This window comes from Rhyacophila brunnea, unplaced genomic scaffold (genome assembly GCF_057557595.1).
Source record: "Rhyacophila brunnea isolate RB1 unplaced genomic scaffold, BYU_Rbru_1.0 scaffold_18, whole genome shotgun sequence".
Classification (NCBI taxonomy): domain Eukaryota; kingdom Metazoa; phylum Arthropoda; class Insecta; order Trichoptera; family Rhyacophilidae; genus Rhyacophila; species Rhyacophila brunnea.
Genome location: NW_028232837.1, coordinates 22,626,279 through 22,652,679, shown reverse-complemented (window position 1 = coordinate 22,652,679; position 26,401 = coordinate 22,626,279). Strand labels below are relative to the sequence as shown.

The window sequence follows — 26,401 nt, the reverse complement described above, 5'->3', positions numbered from 1 at the left end:
AATAATATGTTCCATAACAATTTATAATTTAACCCGTAAAACTAGACATTTTAAAATACTCAGTGACGTCCTAAAGCGTCCAGCGCTAAAATGCCACCACAGTATTTTTTAACATCCTTTCATGATTCCAATATCAAGTGAATAAAACACATTGTATAAAAATCTTACAATTGTAATTTTACAATACTTAAAAACATTTCCTGTACATATGCTTCTGATACAAAAACAATTAAAATTAATTTATAGATAAAAAACATCAAAAATAATTTGATTATCTATTACCTAAATACATTCAATATCTTTTAGACAAATCTGAAATTCTAATCTCTAAATAACCAATAAATAGGCGACCACGTACAAGAAAACGTACACAAGGGGGAGGTTTTTGAATTCGGACCCCCCAAATTATTTAGGTGAATGAAATAATACTTCTTCGTCAGGACCTCATGCCCGGATGATTTGGCAGTCGAACAGGCTTCTTAAAGGGTTGGGCTCGGTTCTCTCGGCATTCAATGTCATGCAAGGCCCGTGTATCGATAATTATAATCAATAGATCAATCGCGACAGGTTGCAATAATTCGTAGGCGAGCACCTGTAGTTATATATGCAGGCCAGATATTAGACTCGGAGTGTGGAGTGTCTGGGAATGGGGTATGTACCCGGGTCTGCAGGGTAAATGTGGAAATAAATGACACCTGCTAGAGTTTGTTAAACCCTACCCTCCCGACTCCTTAAAAAAGTAATAATTAATTATTTATTACAGCATTTTTTACCATTTTGCTGTGCGCCTGCCCATAAATTCTTTATTCTAATTACATCAATTGATTATAGTAATATCTAAAGACGGTGTCATCTATTCTATACATTATTATGAAATTAAATTTCAATATAGTCTTCCCAATGAATGTTTGTAAAACACACATTGCTGTATTCTCTGTAGGATCGCAGACGCATGCCATACTTGATACAAAAATGGATATTTTAAGGATTATTCCTTAAACTAGTGGAACAACTGCCATTATTCATCATATTCTTTTCTATAAAATATATAATAAAGGGATATATCGGTCGACGGACAGAAGAGGGTGATAAGTCTTAAAAATCTGAACATGAGTGAAAGATGGCAAAAAAACCATAATACACATAATATGCATAAATGAGAAAAAGGATAAGTCAAATCAACACCTTTGAATTACTAAATTCGATACTGAAACATTGGAATTCCCATACAAAATGGTCTAAAAATTAATCTTCTTTTGGCTGTCCTGAAAAGTAGCGACTCAAGACTTAACGCCTTTCGCACACAGATATATAAGTACCAAAATTATTATCAAATATTTCTTAAGAATTAATGTCATATTTTGTATTTCAATTTAATTGGAGGATTGTATCTCAAATAAATTGTACAAATTTCCATTCGGCAAAATGCTAGACGAAGAGCGTGTCTTTCGGTTTTAAGTGATGATTTCACTTATGCGATGATCGCATAGCAGTCCGGTGCATTTATTCAAGGTGCGTAGTGCAATGATCACACATATATAATCACTGTCATTTGAATGTACACATTCAATTCGGTTGCGATGATTACATGCAACCGTCGCATAAGTAAAATCACAACTTTACTGCATTTTGCACATCTGCAATGGATAAATATAAATCTTTTCGGTTATAACGTAGTCGTACAAATTACCAGACATGACAATAATACTTAACATTGAAAATGTTATTTTGTACATTCAAATGTTAATTTTTAACAAAGGATTATCAAAAACTTATATTTGGAAAGCATTCACATTGAAAAGATTATTCAAACTAAGGCATTTACAAAATCTAAGCATAAGTGCGAGTGAAAAACTATTCTGAATATTTGTGTAAGAATAAGATGGAATGCATTTGTATGTGGTTCATTTGCCATCCTAATTTAAATAATTATTTTACATAGAACAATGTAGATTTACTGAGAAAAATTCTAAACATTTACTGGGATCGCTAATAATTTTTATACATGGTCATGGTAGGAACATAGCGAGATTAAATCAGCACAAATTATATAAGCAGTTTCGACGACTACACACTGACCGAGAAATGTCATTTTAATCGTTAAAATTTTTATGTATTTTCGTTGAGTCTAGGGCAAAATAGAACAATTTCTATTTTAACACAATACGACAACAGGGGTAACAGGTTGGCTTGAAGCCGTGAGCTTTCAAGTATAACCAAATGTTGGCGCACAATTTGAAGTTAACATTCATAATGAAAGTTATTTTAATATAGTAATACTACGAAACAAAAATAATATGTATGCTGGTTAATATAATTACTCGTTACTTATCCAATTGCAACCTCTAATAGCTTGAAGTGATATTTTAAGTAAATAATATGAGTGAAGACTCTTCAGTATAACCACTAAGCTGGTCAATGCATATTTTTTGGTTTATCTATAATTTTTACCATTAGCAACACTATTTATACTCATGACGATCGGCGTAAGTTGTCGTGGATACGAGTCTACTAGAGTAATTAGAGCATTACTTATACATAATTTTTCATTCATGATTTTTACAAAATATAATAATACATTAAAAAATTCAACCGAGGTCAAACACGTCACAAATTAATGATACTTAGGTGCATAATATCAAAATATGCTATTCGGAAAATAGAGATGTTACATAATATTAACCTACTGTATAATTGATCTGTCTATTTCCAAAAACCGCTAAGTCCACATAGATATTAACAACGGCCACTAGATGGCATTCAAAGTCAATTTTCGATTAAAACGGAGTTACACATTTTACTAGTTTCAACGACGATATTGTAAATATAATAGATATATAATATCACACAATATGCAAAACAGGTCAAAAGCGTACTAAAAAATCACTGTTAAATTTCAAATATGATAATAATAATCAAATGCCTGTCAACCTTTTTTTGTACATATTTATTACAATCGAGGGTTGATCGGATAAAAATAATAAGCATATTGTTATAATTAGAAAATACAATGAAAAAAAAACAAAAGTCAAAAACCAACCATTTATGCTTGAAACACAAAAATGTCGTTTATCATAGATATTGTATTGTGGACATATCGATATTTGGAAAGAGACGTTTCAATTTATTATAATACTAATAGTAAAAAAAAAGTATTCGAGACAGAAGAGATGTTGTTAGTCATATTCAAAGGATACGGTATTGTATGGCTATAATGTTTTGAGAAAGATTTTTGGACCCAAGCCGGAAAGGGAAACTTGAAATATAAAAGACACAATGAAGAGTTGTAGAAGATGTACAATCTCCTGGCTCTTCATACATATTCAACTGCTGTTGCTCAGACAGACAGCAGGGCAAGATATCTGAAAATAATTCTCATCAAACACCCAGGTAGGAACACCACGGCTCCGCTGGACCAATGAAGTAATGGGGAACGTATTTGAGCTGCTTTATATGCAGAATTGACTGTAGAGCACTGGAAACTGAGAAGAATTGATGAGGCCGTGGCTCCATTTGGGCTGTAGCTGATGTGCGACATCATGAATTGACAATAATACTATTGAAATGAAGATAAGGGAGGTGAGAACCAATGAAATGCTTATATGATACGGCGAAATGTAATTTTTGGGGAGTCACTTGTATGATGATTATATGTTGATAATTAGAGGACACCCTCAATCAGATAGCAGCGGAGGACAGAATAGTGTGGTAGAGAGACACTGACAGTGACTAACACTAATAAGTCTTAAGAAACATTTTAATCAATTAAAACATGTCACGTAAGTAAAGATTCCAATTCTTGAACTTTAACTTCACGTAAATCATGACGAACTATCGTTGTTAATCCTTCATACCAATATTTTCCAATGAAGTACTTATCATCGAGCATGTGGTTGAACCAGTACTGGTCATCAGGCCACATGTCGGAGAACGGCACAGCATTAACGTCAAACCATTTAGGTCTCATCTCCTCACTTTCAGTCGCCTGTCCTTCAAACTGTAAAGTACTGAATACCTTCACGTGCATAGCGACGGGGTTGTCATGGAAATAAAACTCGAGGTGTCCGATATGCTTGAGGTTCTTTTGTTTCACGGTGATTCCGGATTCTTCTTTCATTTCTCTTATGGCAGCTTGGATGACAGTTTCTCCGATTTCAACCTTACCGCCGAAGCCGTTCCATAAACCTTGACCGAAGCCTCGCTTTTTAAAACCTAGAAGCACCTGAGCATCCTTTTTGGCAAACACCAATGTGAACAGCTTCCTTTGGGCCATCTGAAAAGTAAACGAATTTAGATTTACGTTACTTCTTTAATAATCGAATGTAGAAAATTACAAGAGGCCGCATTTGGGCTATATTAAACACAAACTTAATGTAAACCAAATCAATTAAAAAATAAGTTTTTGCCATTGGTAGAAACCTTGTTTACTACCACTAGTAAAAACCAAAAATACATTCATAAATAATCCATTCCATGAAACTTTAAAGTAAATCAACGTACATTTAATAATCAATAAGAATGTGTATGCAGATTAAAAGCTGGTATTTAATAAAAATTGACTGAACCATTTGACAGATTGAAAGAATAAACATTTCGGACACTAATCAAGTGTAATAATACCTCAATGTTACAGACAGGTATTTTAGACAGCAATGCTGACGTCAGACGTGCACAATGCACTCATTTCTCTGTACATTACAATCATTACATTGATTCAATGCCAAGACGCTTTTAGTCACATTATAATACCTATACGAGAAGAAACCAGAACAAAATAATTTAAATCGTTCAACTGAACTTTTCGTGAATAAAATTAGTGAGAGTGACTACGTGAATTAACACATATTTAATGACTAACGATTACCTCAACATTTTCGCAATTATCCATCTTATCAAATCTTATCTACCGCAAGATAATATACATTTGTCAATCATTGACTTGACATCAATATTCAGATTCCCGCCAATTTGAATTATCGCCATCTTTGAATTAATGTCATAATAATAACAACATCGCCAAAAAATTTAAAAAATATAATTTCCAGAGTTTTATGTAATTATTTATACTTGATAAAGTTATTTTTATATACCTATATTTTTGCACCATAACAGTGTAAATAACCAATTATCTTTTTCATTTTTTGAAACAGTCACTATGTAAAATATTTAATTGTTAAAATATTTTTCCACATTTTTTACTATTAATTTTGATATTTTATTTCAATATACCTTTTGCAGTTTTTTGCCCGCCAAAAGTTGTGCCGAAGTCATCCGAATTGGCAAAATCGTTTTTTTCGTACTCATTATCATTATAATAATATATAAGTAGTAAAAAAAAATCTTCTACCCCACCTTTTGCAACCAAAAAGTACAGATTGAATGGACTAGTATCAGTACCTACCTAAATTATAATAAAAATTTGAAATTTGAACAAACTTATGTACCTACCTAAATGTTCTTATTTTTTTCTGAAACTCTCCTCAATTAAATTAGGAACCATATTTTTGCATGTAGCAACACACGATCGTAGTCTTCGACAAGGTGTTCTCGATGTCAGATTTCACGGTAATCTATAAAATACTATTCATTGGCCCAATCAAGCAAGTGTAATCGGTTTATTTATTCACTTCTATTTTTTCCACGTATTCGCTTCCCAATAATTGCTATAATTTAACTTATAAATGGTACTGGCGAACGAAAATGACTGATTTAGGTACCTACCTATTTAGTCATCAATCAGGGTCACAGCAAATAAAATTTTGAAAAAAAATAATATGTCAAAATATGTACATAATATAATGATAATATTATAATTATTATGTATGTACCTATGTATGGACTTGTAATATAAAATTGATATTAATGTAAAGTAATTACCTATAACTTAAATGATAAATTAGAACATCAGAATAAGAAATCCAAATGTATTCATTTTTTAGATCTGCACATTTTCTCATTGTCTGTCACATTACCTATATTATTAAGGTGAATGCTCTCCGTCCTAGAGGCAGCTAGCGGTAGAATACGAAGCTTCAGATTTAATACAATTATTATTGATAATGTACATTTTAAAGTGAAAAAAATAATCTATTTTCATCTAATAACATTAAAAAGAAAAATATTTTGGTGCTTGTTACTGGTCGTCCGCCGTCTTTGGCTGTCAGTCACCATTGTTGAATTCTGCTATCTTTTTGTCATCGATGTATAGTACCCGGTCCAAGAAATGATAGTATTTCGACAAAAATTGTAGGCCGTGTAGAAAATGTAAAAATTTGCTAACCGGCGAATTCAATTTATTCCATTGTTCAAAATTGTGGTATTTTTGACGTACCTACTATACTTTTTTAATAGTATGCGGACCAAAATGTACTATAACTATAGTTCGGTTGGCAACACTGTGTTCACTGACAGATGGTAGCGCGCGACGGCGGAGAACTAGTCACAAGACCCAATATTTTTTTTAGCCTTAAGTATCTTTATTAGATTTTCTTAACAATAAAATATCATTTAATATTTTTTTTGAAATGTGTTCGTTCATGCAATCACCACTTGGAGACGTTTCACACGAGACGCTGCATTTATACATAAATGAATGGGTGCGTTCAGACGGAGACACACGTGTGTCCATCTGAAACGGCTCTTAAGCCAAATTGGCTATTGAAATGCATAATAAAGAAATTACTGCAAACAAATTTTTTATCTTGAAGCTAATTAACGTGAATAAAGAAAGTAAAATGTTCTCTTCAAAGATTCTGAATTCTGAGTAAGTAAATCAGATACATTGTTGAAAAATCACTTGGAAAACTCAACAGTTTTTAAACAAATATCAAATCCTATTAAAAAACTAAATAATATTGTGCTATTTATGTTACCCCTCTGACAATATGTCTTACTTCAAAAATCACTGCACGCCACTGGTAAAGGAAGGACATATTTCCGTGCAGTGGCGCGTTTCGAGTGATGGAGGCCTGACGCACTGTTGAGGCCCCCACGATAAAAATTAAATAAAACAATAATTTCCAATTTTTTTATTTGTATAAATGTTTAGTCTTATTTGCATTGCTTTTTCGTAAATAGGCTACGAATATTAACTAAATACATACCTAATCTTTTTATAATATGAAATATTAAAAAAATATTCTTTCTTCCTTCACATTTGTATATGCAGAATAAATAAATAAATAACTTTTCACTATTTACATAGGCTATTCAATGTCTAATATTATTGTTACACAAAATTTAATAGGTACCTATCAAGTTGATATATTTTTATTACCACGTTTTTCTTAGCACGTATTCTTGTTTGTCCGGTGGTTGTTTATCCAATACAAATCTTGCAATCGATTTTTAACTAACTTCCCGACAAGCTAGACATTTGAAACTTTTAGAATATATCAGAACACGATGCCAATGCATTCTTTTAATACTTTTAGTAATCTTTAAGTAGAATTGAATTCATTTTCAGTTAATTCTGTTTTGTATGAAAAGTTATTTCGGAAGAAATCTGTAATACAATCCAATATTATTGGTTGCTAGGTCTGGGATCCTAATCCTGGGATGCAATTATTAATATATACGTGCGTTACTATGGAAATCAAAATGAAATTTCAGTATTCTATATTTGTTTGTTTGTTGCAATAGCAAAAAAATGATTTGTTGACAATTGCTTAATTTGTCCTAAATTATGAATACATAGAGTTGTCAAGTTTATATGATTCAACAGAAAATTTAAAAACGTACCTATAAAAAGTTCTTTTTATCTTGTAATTATTTGACTAAATAAAAAAGTCTTTGGTAAACACATTTCGACTGCTTATTCTGCAAACCGGCTAACTCCATTTGGGCAAATTGTTCAGTTGTGTGTATTGGCAATATGGGCATATCATTTTATGGTTTAATTAAAGTAAAAAAACTGCCCTCAAAGATGTCATAAAACCCAAAATTTTTTTGGAAGAATGTAGAAATGGAAATAACTTGTTTCACCTCGAGAAAAGGATGACTTAAAATAAAAACAAATTTACTTTCATATTCTACTGCTAGATGCCCCAGTACCGTAGTACACAAGTACCATAGCCGTGGCTTCGCTTTAAAAAATCGCTAAGTTCTTGCCGTATGAATTTTTTTTTTTAAATTTTTAAAACAAATTTATATTTACTTACTTAATTTCATTTATATTTGATAATTTGCGATTTAAATTTATGAAGAAATGCTCGCAGAACCTTGACATTCAGTCAATGGGCAGCGCCATCTGTGGGTCTCTTTTTGAAGTCATGCCGCTACTAGATTTTTTTTTCCTTTAATTTTATATCAAGTAGGAAGTATGTGGAAGGAAATATTAATGCTTTTTTGGTAGACGTCCAAATTGACATTGGGACCGTCGATATTATAAATCAATGGTTTGAATCCAGCATATGGACCCAATGTGTAGCAGTGATTCCCAAAGTCGTGCGTACGCTCCACGAGGCGGAAATTTGAATGTTTTGGGGGGCAAAAAGGTCACCTTGAAAATCATTTGAAGACAAAGCATAGCACAAGGATTGCACTAATTTTTTTCCGAGTTGTACATGTAATGTAATATACATATTTACTTATGAAAGTTAAATTAAAAATGGTATTGCCTATGTGCATTTTGTATTTGAAGCAATTCTTTTTTTTTCAGAATTAGATAACCATAAACTTTTGATTTGGGGGGGGGGGGCACGGAGATTTTTGGAGCATTGAAGTGGGGCTTGGCAGAAATAGGGTTGGGAAACACTAGGACTAAACACATAGGAAGACTCAAATAACCAGTACTTACTTACTTACCGAAAAATGTTTTATCCTGATTAATTGAGATTTTTTCTCCTTAGGTGCAATTGTGTCATAGGAAAATGGACATAATTTGAGATATATTATTAAGGAATACCTAGTGGAAAATTTATAATATTTTATGTCCATAAACAATCATGGATACTATTAAAAGCCGTAAAAGTTCAACCAACAAACGACGACCGTCTTCGAAAGATCTCAAATGCAATAATGCGATTGACAATAACGGTATTCAACCAATTTTTATGTTGAAAGAATCTGTCGGAGAAACAGATTTCTATAAATGTCAGCAATGTCCTTACATGACACTTTCAATGAAGGAAATGGAATTCCATTGGCAGAGCGTACACACCACTTCAGAGATTCACAAAAAGAAAGAAAACATTCAAACTATTACATTAAAATGTCCAGGGTGTCTGGGTTTATTTTACTCAGAAGCTGCACTGAAGACGCACCTTCGGAGTCATCACAAAATGGGTTCAAAAGATATACAAAAGTTAACGAGTAGTCTGACAAGAGAGGTGAAGAAAAATCATGACTATTTAGAAAATCTAGAAGTGGTCATCGAAGGACATGAAAGTGAAAATTTAAATATTTTAGATAACAAAAATATGCCTCCGTTAATTGAGATAGTATCACAACCTCCGCAATTACCTGATCAAGTAACAACATTAAAAAGTCCAAATAAGAATACAGATAACACTAACTTCACACTCACATTTAATGAGAATTATTCTAATGTTGGGAATAATCCAAGTGATTCTCAACAGCCCCCAAGACAGTATTATATAAATGTAAATCCTATAGTAGAGATACTAAATGAACAGAATAAAAACGAAATAACAGAAAACAGTGATGATAAAAATATTTCAAACAATTTAGAAAGCAAAATCGAAATATTACCCGAATATGCAGAAATCGTTGATTTGTCTTCTATTTTTGTATCAAACGGTATGCCATTACAAAATGGATTAAATCCTGGTCAAGAAGATGTATCATTTGTCAAATCTAAATTGTCAAGCAAAAGTAAAAGTAGAAAACACAAAGACGTAAATAAGAAATCTAAAAGCAAAGGTCGACCTACCGGCTCGAAATCTCTCGGTATAACGAATTTTAAAAAGACCGGAACAGATGAAGAGGGTCTCACGAAAGAATTTGGACACAGATGTAACGTTTGCGGTGTTAGATTGTTTTCTTCAGAAAAAATTGCATATCACAAGTCCTGTCATTTGGAAAATACAAAAGAATTATTCTGCCCGGAATGTCAGCATTTCTTTTTGAGTATAGAGACGCTGCATACTCATTTGTGGAGGGCACATCAAATAGACTTAGAACTACACAGCTGTGATCAATGCCCTTACAAAGTATACAGTCTTAGCCGACTGAATAACATCCATAAAAAAATACATTCGGAAGAAAAGAAATACTCGTGTGAAACGTGCTCGAAAGCTTTCAAAAATTCTAAACAACTTCTCAATCATAAAGTCGTACACAAAGCGAAAACTAATCAGGTGAAGAAATACACGTGTAGTATCTGTAACAGGGAACTGAGCGGCCGGAGACAGTTATCGAAACATTTGAATACCGTTCATCAGAAGATTAAACCATTCCAGTGTGAACAATGCGATTATTCTGCCGCTGAAAAGCACTCCTTGCTTCTTCATATGAGACTACACACAGGTAATAATCCTTAACTTTTTTCAACCTTAGCTCTTTCGATTCGATTTAATTGAATCTACCTCATTCATCATAGAATACACCAATATAAATACCATGTAAACTATTATTAACGCCCACGGTGGCCGCGCGGCATAAGCGTTGGACTATAAAGCCGTGGGTCCCAGGTTCGAATCCTGGGTCTGGCAAGTACACATATTGTTTTTCAATTTGTGTGTGTCAGGGTATGGACCTAATTGGTTGAGCAAGTGGCTGACATCCATTTCTCGTAAAAAACAAAATTTGTCAATACAATCCTCCACTCTGTGGAGGCCCATATGATCCTATCAGGATCGGACATGATCGGAAAAACTATTATGATTGTCTTCAAAAAATATGTTTCATCTTTAAACTCTTAGTGAAATATCGCCTGCACCAATAGTGTGTATTTTAAACTATTGCGATAATAAGTGTTTGCACATAAAAGTGCTGACTGTCTCGCCAATCTCATTCTTCAAGAGTAAGCGAGATAATATGATGTTATCATTGTATGGTACTATTTAACAGGTCATAAAAATCGGTTAACCTCAAAATGAGTTTCTGCGCGGTGTAGTTTGTTTTTTTCATGTGAAAATTCAGAAGCTTCTGAATTTAAATACCAATAATAAAATTAAAATAAACTGTCATAAAATCATAAAAATTATTATAAAGTTGAAAAGTCATTCAATGACAATAAAAAGTAGTTATATTATTTATCACTATAAGAGTATGAAAGTTCTACAGATTCTGTTTCCGATTCTCTGAATCACGTTTCTTGATCTTTGTATTGTCCCATAAAATATGGTGTTTGACAGCGATTATACACTAAAATAAGAAAAGACATGCAAAAAAACACGTACAGTAGACTCCCGATTATCCGGACTAATGGTGGGGAGAGGCGGCACGGATAAACGAAAAACACGTATAATCCGAACTTTGTTTTTTTCTTTTTAAAATAGTACAGTACTCTCTCAGTAATCAGCTACACCAAAAACTAGACAAGTGTCCAATTAGTGAAAGCGACGGATTATAGTGCATACATACAGAATATGATAAATACATTTCGTAAAAATTGTTTTTTTGAGAAATTTGTACTAGCAAATTAGTTTTATTTATAATCAAAATAAAGTATTTACTAAATTATACATATGGATAAACTAAGTTAATTAACTAAGATATTAAACAGTAAATCAGTTGACACAACCAGTTGTTCAATGAGGCAGATATTCTTAATGGCTTAGGCTTCCTGGCTTTCCCTATGACCAAAAGCTTCAGTTTGTGTGTCCCAGTTGCATTGGAGCACGGCATAATTGTGATGTGGTCCTTGGGCACTTTCCTCCCTGGTACATTACTTTCTTCGTGATGAACGTACGTTTTACGAAGGAGAAGTTTCCAAAATAAACCCATCTCATCTGCGTTGTATGCGGTAGACTACTGAATTTGACAATCAAATACCGGCAAATTATAGAGCTTGATTTTGTGCTTTCGGCAATAATAACGGCCGATTATAGTAGTTGTCGGATAATCGAGCGGCGGATTAATGAGAGTGTACTGTACATTATTATACATTTCTAAGGCAGACAATTACTTTAACATGTTTAATACTCATTATTTATTAAGAAAATCTGTGATTTTGGTTTGTTTGCAGGAATCTTTCTATCAGTTCGAATTTTCCAAAGCAGGGTTCATGTTTACGAAAGCAAACGATTTTTGTTTAAATTAAATTCATGCACGGATAATCCGCAGATGGGTAATAGGGAGTTTACTGTATTATAGTATATTGCGCTTTATTTTTAATTCCACCAAGAACAAATTCCATGGTCGACTGTAAAACCACATAACGACGCTGTAGGATTAGTTTGTCGAATAGACCAAATGTTCAGGAGACGAAAAACAAATTTCATAATCCTATATTTAAATTGTTATTTTTACAGTATATGAATGATGTATTCATTTCCATTACAAAGTAATTTAAAGCAAAAAGATGTTTCTGGTCCATTTAGATACAAAAAAACATTCTGCATTAAAAGGTCGATTTCGACAAAAACAGATATTCAACAAACCAATCCTATAGCGACGATAAGTCAAAAATAATTTTTATTCAGTAGGAGTACTTTTTGTGAACACCGTAAAAATAGTGTTAACAGGAGAACATCACAGATAGAACACAATGAAATCAATTATTGCCATTCAATTACAGGCGACCCTCGACTTTCGCATGTAATTAGTTCCTGAAAATGTGTTCAAAAGTAGAGGGATGTAAAAAAAACATCAAAAAGTGTACTTTAAAATATTTATTTATCAATGGGTATAATAAAGTTAACGAGGCATATTAGCAATCAGGTGTTTTCTTTATAAACTTGTCAAGAGATAGTTGAATAACACTTTTTTACATATTTGAGAAGGTGACGGGGAGCGGAAGAGAGAGGAGCGACTGCATGGAAGCGCACAGTTTTTGCATTATCAACAAAAATCTAAATTTTAATGTATGAAATAGTGAATTGTGCGAAAGTAGAACGTTCGAAAGTCGAGACCTGCCTATACTTATAATATAAGTCATTCAGTAACTGTTATTTTCCAAAGAATATTTTTAAAAAAATCACAAAAGTCTGACTTGTGGTTTTTCATCCTTCTTTTCAAATGTAGATAACTTACGTAGTATACACGAATGTGTAGAATTTTATTGCCTTATTGAACTGACAATGGAAATATGTGGTTTTTGCTCATAGAATTGACAGTTAACACCATTAAAATGATAAATAATATATTACAATTATTTTTATATATTTCTAGGAGAGAAGCCATTTCAATGTAGCCAATGCAGCTTCAAAACATCAGACCGAAGCTCCTTAAGCCGCCATATGATGCGGCACTCTCAACAAAAGCGGTACAAGTGCAAACACTGCTCGTACAGTTGTATCCAAGCTTCCTCCATCAAGATGCATATTAAATCAAAGCATCCCGGTGTCGATACGGACTTACTTCACTCTTGTCCGTACTGCTCATATAAATCAGTTAAAGAGGCTAACTACATTTCACATTTATCTTCACACACCGATGAAATGGATAGTAATAAACATGTGAAGAGTAATTCGAGTATAGCAGCGCATAAACGGGTTATTGACAGTTTTAAGAATCAAAGTAATAGTGGGTTTAATTTTAAAATACAAAATGATGGCAATTCACAAGAGATGATTAAAATACTTGTCGAACCGAGTAACATATCATCGCCAAATACGCCGTCTGAAGACGTTATGTTGAATTTAAGTAATGGTATTTATATTTGTAGTGAAAGAAAGAGTACAGAAATAGAAAACGATGTCTTAATTGAAAATTTGAATAGTGATGCTCAAATTGCGCCGGAATCTTATTATAATCACGAAGACAATACGTTTGCAATTAGCGAATATGAATGTGTAACAGTCGAAAGTTCTAATGATACCATCGAAAATATTATGTCAAATGATACCATCGCTAGAACAGTTACTCCGATTGAAACCAGTTTACAAAACAATTATCAGGTATTTGTGAAAGATATTGTGGATTTGGCTGGTGATGCAGATGATAAAGTCGTTTCGCAGAAAGATCCAGTATTTCAAAGCGGTTCAAATCCTATTATTCAAACTAAAAACTTTGGTAAATTTTCTACACTGCCTCTTCTTTTGCTTAATAAAGATAAAAGTTTTCCTTCTGCCAGTGTTGTAATACCGGAAAATCAATCAGAAAAAATTAGATGTAAGTTGTTTTCGACGAATCCGTTTGGTAAATTGTTGACTCTGCCGTTACCGAATCAGAATGTCATTAATAATGACAGTGTGCCCAGAAAGAAGCCGAAAATATCTGTCAAAAGTAATCTAATCTTTAAAGGACCTGATAATATTGACATGTTTTACCAACAGCAAAGGTTAATGTCGCAGTCGATATTACATAATGAAATAGATTCGAATTATGTCGACCTGTCAACTGAAATTGATAACCAAACTGAAATTAGACAAATTGAAACGGCCACCACAACTAACTCTCCGGAAACGCTGGTTTCAACTACATCATTATCCTTTGTGTCGAATAATTTACCGTCTAACTTTTTAGCCACTGGTAACTATTCGTTTCAAAATATACATTTTAATGAATTAGTAACAAACGTTGCGCAAAATCAATCGCATTTTATGGTTAATAAACCAAATATTGAAATTGACAACAGTCAGAATTTATCAGAGAATAATCCATCTGATGTTAAACTAGAAAATAAACTATTTATGCCTACTTCATCTGAAGTAAATTTAAATGATGTTTTCTTAACAAGTGATTCGATGACGAGCGAAGTAACTCAAAATACGCTGCCGGCTCATGTGCCAATTAAATTTGAAGACAAAATAGATATATTAAAGCCGTTTATGGGACAACAATGTTTATTCAGTGGCTCAAATGCTTTGAGTGAAATGGAAAACGTATCTATAATCGAAGAGCTTCCGGCTTCATTCGAGAATCCAATCGATCCGAACGAAAACGATATTTTAAATAATTTCAAAGATACGATTTATTCCAAGAACGAATTAATGCCAGCAAAAAATTATGACAGACAGGAAATTATTATTATCGACGATACGTCTTGTGATGTAAAATCGCTGCCGATTTATGGTGTTGAAAATAAATTTAGTTTTGTTCACGACCAGATATTGAGAGCTGACGTGAATATAAATAGGCACGCCGTAAAATATGACACGTCTTCGCCGTTATTAGGAATCGACATCCCCGATAGAAGACATGTTAAGGAAAAACCGAGGATTATTTCTGAAGTTCACATTACAAGTGATAGAAGAAAAATTATGAATGTCGCCGCTGTAAAGAATTTAAGTTTAAATAACGTTGAATATCCGCAAATTAAAACTATCGACTGGAATAATATGAAGCCAAGCAATAACCTAAATGATAAACCCAATAATTAGTCATTTTAATTGTATTTTTTAAAAAGCTAAAACTGCTTGCTAATCTGTGATTATATTCTTAAAATAATGTTATTAAAATATTTTATGTCAATAAAACAACTATTACGTTCTTTATAAAAAAAAATTCTTTAATTATTGAGAGTTCTCACAAATCATATTTTTCATTTAATTCAATTCTTTCAGCCCCAGAAACACTTAAGTACTAAATTTCATAATAACTTTATGGCACACACATTTACACAATTTGGCATTTATACCTATAGTGACCATATGTCTTTTATTTGCGTCTTTTTTTTAAACTGTATATTTTTTTCTTGAAAATACTATAACAAAGTAAATATCAATATATCAGTGGCGAAGGCTGGAAGTAGGCTGTTAAGATCCAACATGAATAGTCCACATTAAACTTTGTTAGTCATACGTATTTGTTTTTATTGAACTGACTATAATTTACAGATGGTGTTGGTCATTTTTTAAAAATAAATTAAACCCTGCCTAAACCAAACCATAATAGTGTTTGGTATATTTTGGGCGATCCGACAAAATGCAGACACACTTTTTCATTCATACTTATTTGTTTTCGTTGAATTAGAAATACATATTACTCATGTTGTTGTTTTTTAAATTCATTAAATCAAACAATAATAGATAAAAAATATTATTCTATCTATAAAATATCCAAAATTATGTATGATTTAATGACATAATTTTAGATATTTTATAGATAGACGAGTATATTTTAACTATTATCTATTATGGCTTGGTTTCGCAGGGTTTAATTAAATTTTGAAAAATTTACGAACACCATCTGTAAATTGTAGTCCTAGTTCGATAAAAACAGATATATATGACTGACAAAATTTAGTCTGCACTATTTATGGCAGATCTTAACAGCTTACCTCCACTCTTCGCCACTGCAATATATAATATATACATATATATGTATTGTATACTGATTGACATGAGAAAAAATGCTTGCATCTAATTCTAAAAAGAAAATGTTTGATTGTCAATTCGAAAAAGCTGAAAAGAAAAAAAGGTCATTTGACATTAATAATTGTGTGGTGTTGATGGGAAAATTTTCAATTGGCCGGTCAGAACATTATAAAACATGATTGTCTGTCATTAGAAGAAATAAAATATAACAATATACCTGCATTCAATACGTCATATCTACTATAATTTCGGATTTGTTAACGATTTTTATCTAAAAAGATATGGTCACCCTAGTTATATCCAATGCTAGTCACTCAAAGCAATTTTATCGCTTTTTGCAATATGTACTAATGTCAAAAGCTTTCAACGGCAATGTACAAAAATAAACTTGACAGCTGACAGAATTTATCGCCTTTCTAAAATTTAATTTTTGAGATTGTTTGTGAGATTTTATTCTGAGATGATGTCATATTTCATTTAATGTGACTGCAATATCTGTGCAGATAAATAAGTTTGATTCAACTTCATTATTTTCTCCTGGTATAAACTGCAATAAAATCTTTTGTCTCCCTCACTTCCTGTGATGCTGACAGCTCCCAGCTGTCATCCAAATTTGTTTGGAACGGCATCGGGTTGGTATGCCTGTGCCTCCCATCTCCCGGTCCAATGATAATGACCATGTCTCCCGTGAAATGCTTCATGTATCCATCGAACGCTGTTCCATTGTTGAAATAGCAAAATAACAAACTGGCTGTGTTATTATTGAGGATTGCTTGAGTAGGAATGTCGTCTTCGAGGCTCATGCTCGCAATATGCTGAGGAATGAATGACGGTGGTGCATATTTGCATTTCCACCATGCTCCGTCAACTTCGATACCGGTTACTTTTACACCTGGAAATAATTAAATAATAATGTCAGAAATTATATAAAATACTTTTGAAAAGAAATGGTTGAGGTACTGAATGCTGAATGAATACAAGTGCACAAGTAACCGAGTTGACTAAATTAAATTCAAAAATAAGTATCATAGAGCTACATGATTGTTAATTGTACACAATGAGATTAGATATTTTTCACTCATTTTCTCTTACAACTGAAAATCGTACATTGCCCACTATAATTTAGTTTGGTTTTTTAAGGCAGGTGAAGGGAGTTAACAAAATCTACCAGGCGCCACTGACTTCCATATTTTACATTTACCATTTATTTTTATTCATGAGTGCCAAAGATTTTCCAGTTGCCACAGGCCTTTAGTGTCATAGAATGCCAAGAGGAGTGGAGCCAACCTGTTGAGAAGGCTGTCCAACAGTCAAATCATCGGTAATGGGGTCCTAACGAAGAGAAAGAAGAAGTAATATTCCATTCATCTAATTAATAATTTGTATTTGCCGTTGTGTGCACGCCTGGTTTGGGCAAACCTGCATCATAATGATTAAAATCCCATTGGCTGAAAACCACTCCATACTAATCAGTCGATATCTCTTTGGCTGCATATAGTCTAATACTAATATGCTGACCAATGAATGGCCCCTAATGCTTTATGAACTGTCAGAAATTGTTTATGCATCAAAACTATGTGAATTTAGCTTTAGGCCTATCCTATATGGTAGATTTATAATTGTACAATGTGTTTTCAATGTGTTCACAAATAATTCATTATTTCAATATAAAACATTGATGTTTCTTTATGTTTTTAGTGTTTGAAAGAGGATAACTCAATCCGAAACAATCAAATTAAATACGTAACTATGAAAGAGATAACAATATTTTATACACCATATCCATGTGATAAAATCCAATGTTAGGAATAAAATGCTTTTCATACAAAAGCAATTATATATTTGAATTCTGTTTCACGCATAAATAAGTATGTGGTGATGTGAAAACTGGACGACCACGATTGCCAAGATTATAATTTCGTGAGTGGAATCCTGGGTCTGGCAAATACACATCTTGTTTTTCAATTTGTGTTTGGAGTCAGAGTATGGACCTAGTAGCAACCTAGTAGCAAGTGGCTAACATCCATTTCTTGTAAAAACAAAAATCTGTTAACACAAACCTCCACTCCGTGGTGTCCCATATTAGGATCAGACATGGTCACAAAAAAGAAGAAGTAGATTTGACAATTACCCCTAACTCATTCTTTAACATTATTGTATCAATTTTTAATCCTCATGGGTAGTTTTACTTGATAATATATTATTTTGAATCATATTAAGATCATATCAACATTGCTAACCCAAAAGAACGTTAGTGACAATTCGCAACTTTATATTTTAAGAGCAATTATTGGTATATTTTTTACAAACCTTACATTACCAAAAATTGGTCATTATTTCGTCACGCAATAACACTTGCTGATGCACTTTTGGCACACTGGTAAAACTACATTATAAATTATTAGATACATTTAAAAACTATTTGCAAGTGATGTTGAAGAAAACCTCCTTTTATATTATGCAATATCTATATTTAGAGCATTAGAATATCAGGAAAATTTTGATGTTAAATTATTTTTTCTTGTTAAATGGATATAATATATTGTGGGGTTACTGCCACTGACTACTGACACTGAATATAATGAGTGGAGTTGCTGCCAAAAGTTGGTAAGTCTATAATTTAGGTATTTAGAGTTAACAATGGATTATGTGCCTATATGTAAATATGTATGCTAGAAAAACAATTCAAGGCGATCCGATGTATAGAGCATGCATATAAAGCACAAAGAATAGCAATATGCCTGATTTCAGAGTGCATGTAAAACTTCAAATTGCAATTACTCCATCACATGATTTCGAGACTAACCAACTTTTGGCAGTAACCCCATCCCACGTTAATATCCATTTTACAAGAATAAATAATTTAACATCAAAATTTTATTGATATCTAACGCTCTAAATATAGATATTGCTTAATCCAATGTTTACGGGCTCTTTTAATTAATTTTTTAATTAACGTGTTAATTTGCATTTGAAAAGCAATTAGCAAAAACACAATTTTGTGCGGCCCGTCAGCATTGGGTTAATATAAAAGAAGTTTTTCTTCAACATCACTTGCAAATAATTTTCAAATGTAACTAATAATGAAAGTCATTAACTAAAAAATTGCGTCAAATAAAATGAAGAACAATAAATCCAGAAAACATTAAACTTATCAGCTGGCAAAAAATTCATGCTATTTTTCAGTATATGTAGGGTATATATACTCTATGGAGGCTCATATGGTCTGCGAGTGAATATATTAATTATACTTTTTACTTATGAATGCAATTACACATATTTTCTTGGCATAGCTTCATTATATCACCCATGCCTCTCATAATGTCCACGAAACCAGAAAAATAACACTGAAATTAAATAATACCATTTATATTAATATTTACCTAAGGATTCAGCCATTATCCATTCCAACAATCCACTTCCACATCCAATACTGATAACCGAATCAATCTCTCTTTCTCTTAAATTGTCACGAACAAACTTCAGATTTTCCTCGCTGGGAAACACCCATAAAAGTTTTCCAGAGTTAATATAATCATGGTAATTGTTAATTATATCTCTCCAATTATTCTCTTTATGGAGTGTAAGTATTCCATCGACAAAATTTTCTTCCAGCATCATTTTGAATAATTGTAATTAAATTAATTTATATAACACTGACTTTAATATGCGTCGGATACAGAAATATTAAAAAAAATTATTCTATTATTATTAAAATATTATTTTAATATTAACTATTTATTAATTATTAACTTAGTACTTGTGACATTCCAACCATATATTGTTGAAGATGTTAATCACAGTAGCTTTGGACCTCTACTGAATAGTAAGTACAGTTAATATTCAATACACGGATACTGTAATTCTAATACATCATAAAATTTGATAAACAGAGAGGTACTTTAGGTAAAATATTTAATTTTGAATACCTACTATTTAATATCATTGTGTAAAAGGATTATATTTTTATATGTATAAGAATTATATTTATCGTTATAATATTGTATTATAAATAGATTAACAAGAAACATTAATTTGTTAATTTAAAAATTAAGAATTAAACATTGATAAGCATGTCCTGGATTCAGAAATGCCAACACAAAATTTAAGGGCATATGCATAGTCAGAAATTTAAGTGGCCTTAAACATTACTTGATCTAACACCACCAAGATCCAGCGCTTGAAATGGAAAATTTTACGAACCAGAGCGGCGCTCACTAATTTTCTGAAAATTTTAGTGTAGTTATCAATCTTATATATATTTTATAAATATATAGTGTGTTAGATTTATTCTTTTATGACCTATCTAGCTGAGATGGTCAAAATAGTTTTTCACGAGACGGATTGATAGTTTTGGGGTTTTCATCAACCAGAACGGTGCTCCAGGTCATTTAGAGCTTTGCCAAGATCTACAACTTAGTGTAAGTGAAAAAAACATATTTATTATTATCATGCTTATTAGATCATTAAGGCTAACTTAATGTGGTTATAAGAATTGACCATTCTTTATTTAATATACATAGTTTAGCAGTTTCAGATACATACTTATTATAGTGGAACAATTTATCGTTGAACATGTGCAGATGCGATTTCTTAGTTACTATAATTGTTGACTGAACTTACACATCAAACCTATTACATCGCTTCCTCTCCTTCGGCACGGCTCTGACTATGTCTTATTTTATCTTGACACCATCGAACTTAACGCTACTGTGGTGTGGTTATAGAGAAATTTTTCAAAAAGTCTTCAACCGAATGGACGTCGTACCCACAACTCTCGCATTCCGGGCGAGAGCTTCAACCATTAAGTTACCACTAAAATACTTATGCATCCAAGGTGTTTTCAAATCTCGTCAATAATGGTAACCATCTTTTATAATTTTGAATCAACATGGAATTCTATTTATAGTATCAAGATTTTTTCAAATATATTTTAGTGGTATGTTTCAGAACCAGTTTCAAATTATCTATAATCTGTAGATTGTCAAGAGACTAATGATTTTATGGCCATATAAATATGAATGAGTAGCGATTCACAGAACCTTACGAAGGATCAGGAACAACCGTATGCTGAGTCGTAGAATAAGTGCCTGCGGCAAATACCCAGTGTGTCTTCATCGGAAACAAGAATATCATGCAGCCCCATCACATCTATGATGAGTATGTGACATTGGAATTGGCTTGAGTATGAATGGTGGATGCTTACATAGTCTCGACTAGGCTTGCCTTTTCTTCAAACTAACCTGATGTTACTATTCACATGGTGTAAATGGCAAATGAGATGTAATATATAACGTATATCTCAGAAACCGTTGGGAATTCAACAAATATGTATATAAACAATTTTATAGGAAATTTAATTAGCTTTCATTTTTATTTGAAACATTTTTTTTCTACATGCACCGTTTCTGAGATATAACCGAAAAACCAAAAAATGGGACCTTTCGACCCCTCTCCCCGCCTCTAGCTTACCTCCTCGGGACGGGGACTTTTAGTATGTTTAAATACTAACTACTCCTAACAAAGTCCTGAAGTCAAAAATTCTCGCATATTCCATGCACTCTACAATATATTAATTGACTGGACTAAAAGCCTATTATAAAGACAGTATTCTTTCTAAGCATTATTATAAACTTAAATAAATGTCAAAAGTTAAAAATCCTCCTGTAAAATAGCATTTGGTTAATTCGACCTTTTTACAAAATACTGACGATATGCATTGGGATATTCAACTCATTTTTCAATATTTAAGACTTACTACTCTTTTCCTTTAAAACACAGAATTATATAAAGGAACAAAAGAAGGTAGTAAAGTAACTAATATAATTAAATAGTGTGTATTACAATATATTTCTTTCAAGATGGAGAAGCTTTAGACACAACCTATGATGGTAAAAACAAAAATATTGATAAGTGACAAGGGACACATTCTAAGGTGCAAATAAGGCTGAAAAAGAAGAAGAATAAGCATTGCCTTTATTCAAACATTCTCCCTGATATAGAATGAATTTTAATTAATCTAAATCATACTGACTGATTTCAGCTCTGTATTATTTTTTCAATTAATATTCTGGCATCATTCCAAAAATGTTTTTACCTTCGTCATTGGTTCCCTTATCTATAACTTCTGGCTTCTCAATTTCTTCCTGCTTGAAAGACCTACGTCATTCGCAAATACTTGGCTCGTCCTCAAGCAGTTAATGCCAATTTTTTTCACGCCTTTACACCTTTGTAATAAATTTAAATCAATTAATCTTGTGAAAACTTTTTGAGTGGATTCACATAAATGTCATTTATTTTAAAATATGAGGTTTTTTTCCCAGAAGGTCGTTACCCACGTCATGCTTTTTGTATATTATATATTTTATTACAACAGTTGAATGCTTGAAATACAACTTTCAGTATTAATTTAGAATTCTTGTTTCTCCAATTTAACCAATATCAACTGCATTCCTCAACAGAATTTTCTATTCCAGGATTACTGGATTAGTATTTTTGTATCTCAGAATAACAAGGATTGGATAAAGACAAGTGAAGTTCTTTCCAAATGCTTTTTTTATTGCCTGGATTGTCTACGATGGCCGAGTGGCAATGTGTCGACTTATAAAGTTGCATGTCTCGGGTTTGGCAAATTCATTGTGTTTGGACTGATAGGTTGAGCAAGCGACCAACATCCATTTCTCGAAAAAACAAAAATCTGTTAATACAACAACCACCCTGTGAAGCAGTGGCAAAGGGTGGAGGTAGGCTGTTAATATCCGGCAGAAATGGTGCACATTAAACTTTCTGTCATACATATTTGTTTTCATTGAACTAAGACTATATGCAGACACTGTTGGTTAGATTTTAAAAATCCATTAAACCCTGCCTAAACCAAACCATAATAGTTTTGGTACGTTATTGGCAATTTGCCGAAAATAGTGCACACTTTTTCAGTCATATCTATTTGTTTTCGTTGAATTATGAATACATATTACAGATGGTGTTGGTTAGTTTTTTAAAATTCATTTAGCCCTGGATACCTAACCATAATAAATAAAAATTTAATGGCATGATTTTACATATTTTATAGATAGATGCATAGTTTTTTTACTATTATCTATTATGGCTTGGTTCACGCAGGGTTTAATTGAATTTTAAAAACTAACCTACACATTGCAGTCTTAGTTCAATGAAAACAAATGAAAAAGTTTAGTGTGAACTATTTATGTTGAATCTTAATAGCTTACCTACACCCTTCGCCACTGCTGTAAAGGCTCATATGCTCCGCTTATAATAATTTACTTACTTACTTTAACGACATTATACAAATTTATGCCAACAAAAAAAACACAAGATATTTACCTTTAATTGCAATAGTTATAATCAAATTAAAATTGGACATACAGGTTTTCGTTCATTTCATTTTTGAAGTTATACTTCTTATGGCGCGTTTGGGAAATCAGATCAGAGTGTATTTTTGGCGTGTGACATGTAACACATTATTTATTTTTTCACGAAAATAACGCACTTGATTGGATTCGAACCACCGATTGTTCGGTTATCAGCCTTGAGTTACGCCATCTCCACCCGTCATGGGATTTGTATACGTTCGTCTTCCATGACTCTAACATATTTGAATGAAGATTTTAGTGTCTCACTTCCTTGTCGTGAGACGAAGCCGCACAGAACTTACGTCACAACCATGTACTGTGGTGCTAGAGAAAAAAATATTCTCGACTTAGTCAGCTGTCATTTATCTTTAGCGACAGTAAGTGTCCTATCTGTACCCGTGTACTGACACCTCAAAGTTGGTCTTGATTGATATGAGTATAGTTGGCACACGAGATCATGGATGCACTGGGAGAAGAGGGTGAAAAGCGACACAAGAGCCGTTCTCAATGATGAAAACTGGAGAAAGGCAATGAAGGAGACCAACGTTTGAATTGAGCTGAGAAAGTGGACAATAGTGTCAGTAGTCATAGGACAGTGGAAAATAAACGCCTCATATTATGTCCTGTATTAATATTTCCTGGATAGCATTGTATCATGGTATATATATCTAGCGGCTAAAACTAACCTAACCGAACAATGTACACAACCCATAGCCAGTACCATTTTGGCCAACATCAGATCCATGTGACCCAGTTCTAAAATTAATATCATTTATTTATTTAATGATTCACAGACCGTCAGCAGTTTTCTATAACGCGTACTCAGTGAGAAAGGTAGAAAACAAGTTGTTCATTACGTATAGTCTATTGCATATAAAATTCAGTCAAATTACTTCCTGCGAATAAGCACTTTTTTCACCTCAGTAACATTAATGTTTATTTATATTAAAATGTTTTTCTCACCAAAAGCCTGGGTTGTTCGTGTAAGCATTTATTTTAACCTTGTTGGGTTAAATAAAAAGCTAGAGCGATCAAACAATCTCTCACTCATATATAACATTTACTCGATAGTGCTAGAGAACTTAGTGCCTCGGAAAATAAAACCTACTTCTCTGTTATACTGTACCATTGTATAACGGTACCTATCAATCTGTGATCTGATAAACTCGCCATCTCCGCTACCAGTCTTCATACTTCAGTTCATCTCCTCCTCCACAAACCATCATCATCAAACACGTCTTCAAACCATTCAATTTTTTTTTGTGAACCTTTCCATGTACAAGTATGCATTATTAATACATAAACAAAAAATAATGAAGATTATAATAATACAGTAAGTAAATCATAATTTTTTTATTTAGTTTTATAATATAAACTTAATACCAATATATTTATAAATTTTTATTACAATAATTCGGTAAATGAAACCAGTCTAATCACAATATTTATAATGGCATTCCAGTGCAGCATGTTCTTCTTCGCATTCCCCAATCGAAGGCCAGCCACCATCACAGCAGTGTTAACTTTATTGACTATACTACCCAAAACAGTTCTGTGGTGCTCCACTCCTACAAATCACGCCACGAGCTACTTATTCTGTTATATTCTACCATTTAGCTTTCCATGGATAATAAGCAAGGAAATGATATACCTTTGTCCTCGTATATGGGCCAAGGTACTACATAAACCTCTTAGTTTTTTCTTATTCGTTTGACGACATTAACATTAGCTACCATGACAACTAACAAAGATTAACAAATAATCCAAGATTAATCCAATATGTATAACAATTTAGATTCTGAATCTTTACAAAGAATTACAATGATATAACACAATAAAATATACAGTCTCGAGAGGTGGAGGTAGGCTGTTAAGATTCGACATAAATAGTGCACACCAATATTTGTCATATCAAACGTATTTGTGTTCATTGAACTAATGATACAATTTGCAGATGGTACTGGTTAGTTTTCAATATTCAATTAAACCCTGCGTAAACCAAACCATAATATATATGGGTGATCTGGCAAAAATGGTTCACACTTTTTCAGTCATACATATCAGTTTGTGTTGAATTCAGACTACATATCGACTCTAGAAAGGAAAAAGGGCATAACTGTTAGTTTTTCCAAAATAGGGTTTATTGCACAACAATGTTGTACACAACTAAATACACGTTGTGTCCAAAGTATGTAAGCTGAAAATGGTGATTTATTATCTAAATTTAGCTAATTTAGCTAGCGAATAAAAAAAAGGAAGTGGAGTGGGAAAAATGACTTAATCCTTTCTATGCCGCAATTAGTAGCGTAAGAATTGGTGTAATTACAGTGCATAAACGCACTTTCGGCAGTTAAATCAGTTCATCAGTTTTGTTGGTTTTTTTAAAATGAACTCTATAATTAATATCAGATTAGGTTAACTTTGATCGAAAACCATAACAAAAACGTTTTTCTACCACTTGTAAAATTTGATTTGTGTGGATTATGCCCTTTTTCCTTACAAAGGTGGTGTTCGTTAGTTTTTTTTTAAATTCATTAAGCCCTATTTAACCAAACCTTAACCAATAAAAAAACATTCTGATATCTTATTATCTACTATGGCTTAGATTGGGCAGGGTTTAATTGAATTTTAAAAACTAACAAA

General features: G+C 32.4%; 3 protein-coding genes across 7 annotated transcripts; 1 reads left to right on the top strand and 2 right to left on the bottom strand.

Moving 5' to 3' along the window:
* Nucleotides 1-163: 163 nt before the first annotated feature.
* On the bottom strand, nucleotides 164-4,979 carry LOC147073321 (oxidized purine nucleoside triphosphate hydrolase-like). 4 transcript variants are annotated; one of them, XM_085945132.1, is made up of 2 exons: nucleotides 4,865-4,979; nucleotides 164-4,273 (listed from the first exon to the last, which is right to left on the bottom strand). In XM_085945132.1, exons 1-2 carry the CDS (start codon nucleotides 4,886-4,888, stop codon nucleotides 3,776-3,778), a joined length of 522 nt encoding a protein of 173 aa, XP_085801258.1. In that variant the 5' UTR covers nucleotides 4,889-4,979; the 3' UTR covers nucleotides 164-3,775. The 4 variants fall into 4 exon arrangements, with proteins under 4 accessions (XP_085801258.1, XP_085801259.1, XP_085801261.1 ...); XM_085945133.1 differs by lacking the exon at nucleotides 4,865-4,979 and adding an exon at nucleotides 4,621-4,786; XM_085945135.1 differs by lacking the exon at nucleotides 4,865-4,979 and adding an exon at nucleotides 4,636-4,711.
* A 536-nt stretch (nucleotides 4,980-5,515) lies between these two features.
* On the top strand, nucleotides 5,516-15,565 carry LOC147073320 (uncharacterized). Of its 2 annotated transcripts, none has more exons than XM_085945269.1 (3): nucleotides 5,516-5,565; nucleotides 8,850-10,488; nucleotides 13,297-15,565. In XM_085945269.1, exons 2-3 carry the CDS (start codon nucleotides 8,946-8,948, stop codon nucleotides 15,447-15,449), a joined length of 3,696 nt encoding a protein of 1,231 aa, XP_085801395.1. In that variant the 5' UTR covers nucleotides 5,516-5,565; nucleotides 8,850-8,945; the 3' UTR covers nucleotides 15,450-15,565. The 2 variants fall into 2 exon arrangements, with proteins under 2 accessions (XP_085801395.1, XP_085801396.1); XM_085945270.1 differs by having other exon boundaries at nucleotides 5,516-5,600.
* Nucleotides 15,566-16,845: 1,280 nt separating this feature from the next.
* LOC147073319 (uncharacterized) lies at nucleotides 16,846-20,193 on the bottom strand. The gene is made up of 2 exons (XM_085945285.1): nucleotides 19,769-20,193; nucleotides 16,846-17,277 (listed from the first exon to the last, which is right to left on the bottom strand). The coding sequence occupies exons 1-2, from the start codon at nucleotides 20,004-20,006 to the stop codon at nucleotides 16,913-16,915; spliced, it is 603 nt and encodes a 200-aa protein (XP_085801411.1). The 5' UTR covers nucleotides 20,007-20,193; the 3' UTR covers nucleotides 16,846-16,912.
* Between the last annotated feature and the right edge of the window lie 6,208 nt (nucleotides 20,194-26,401).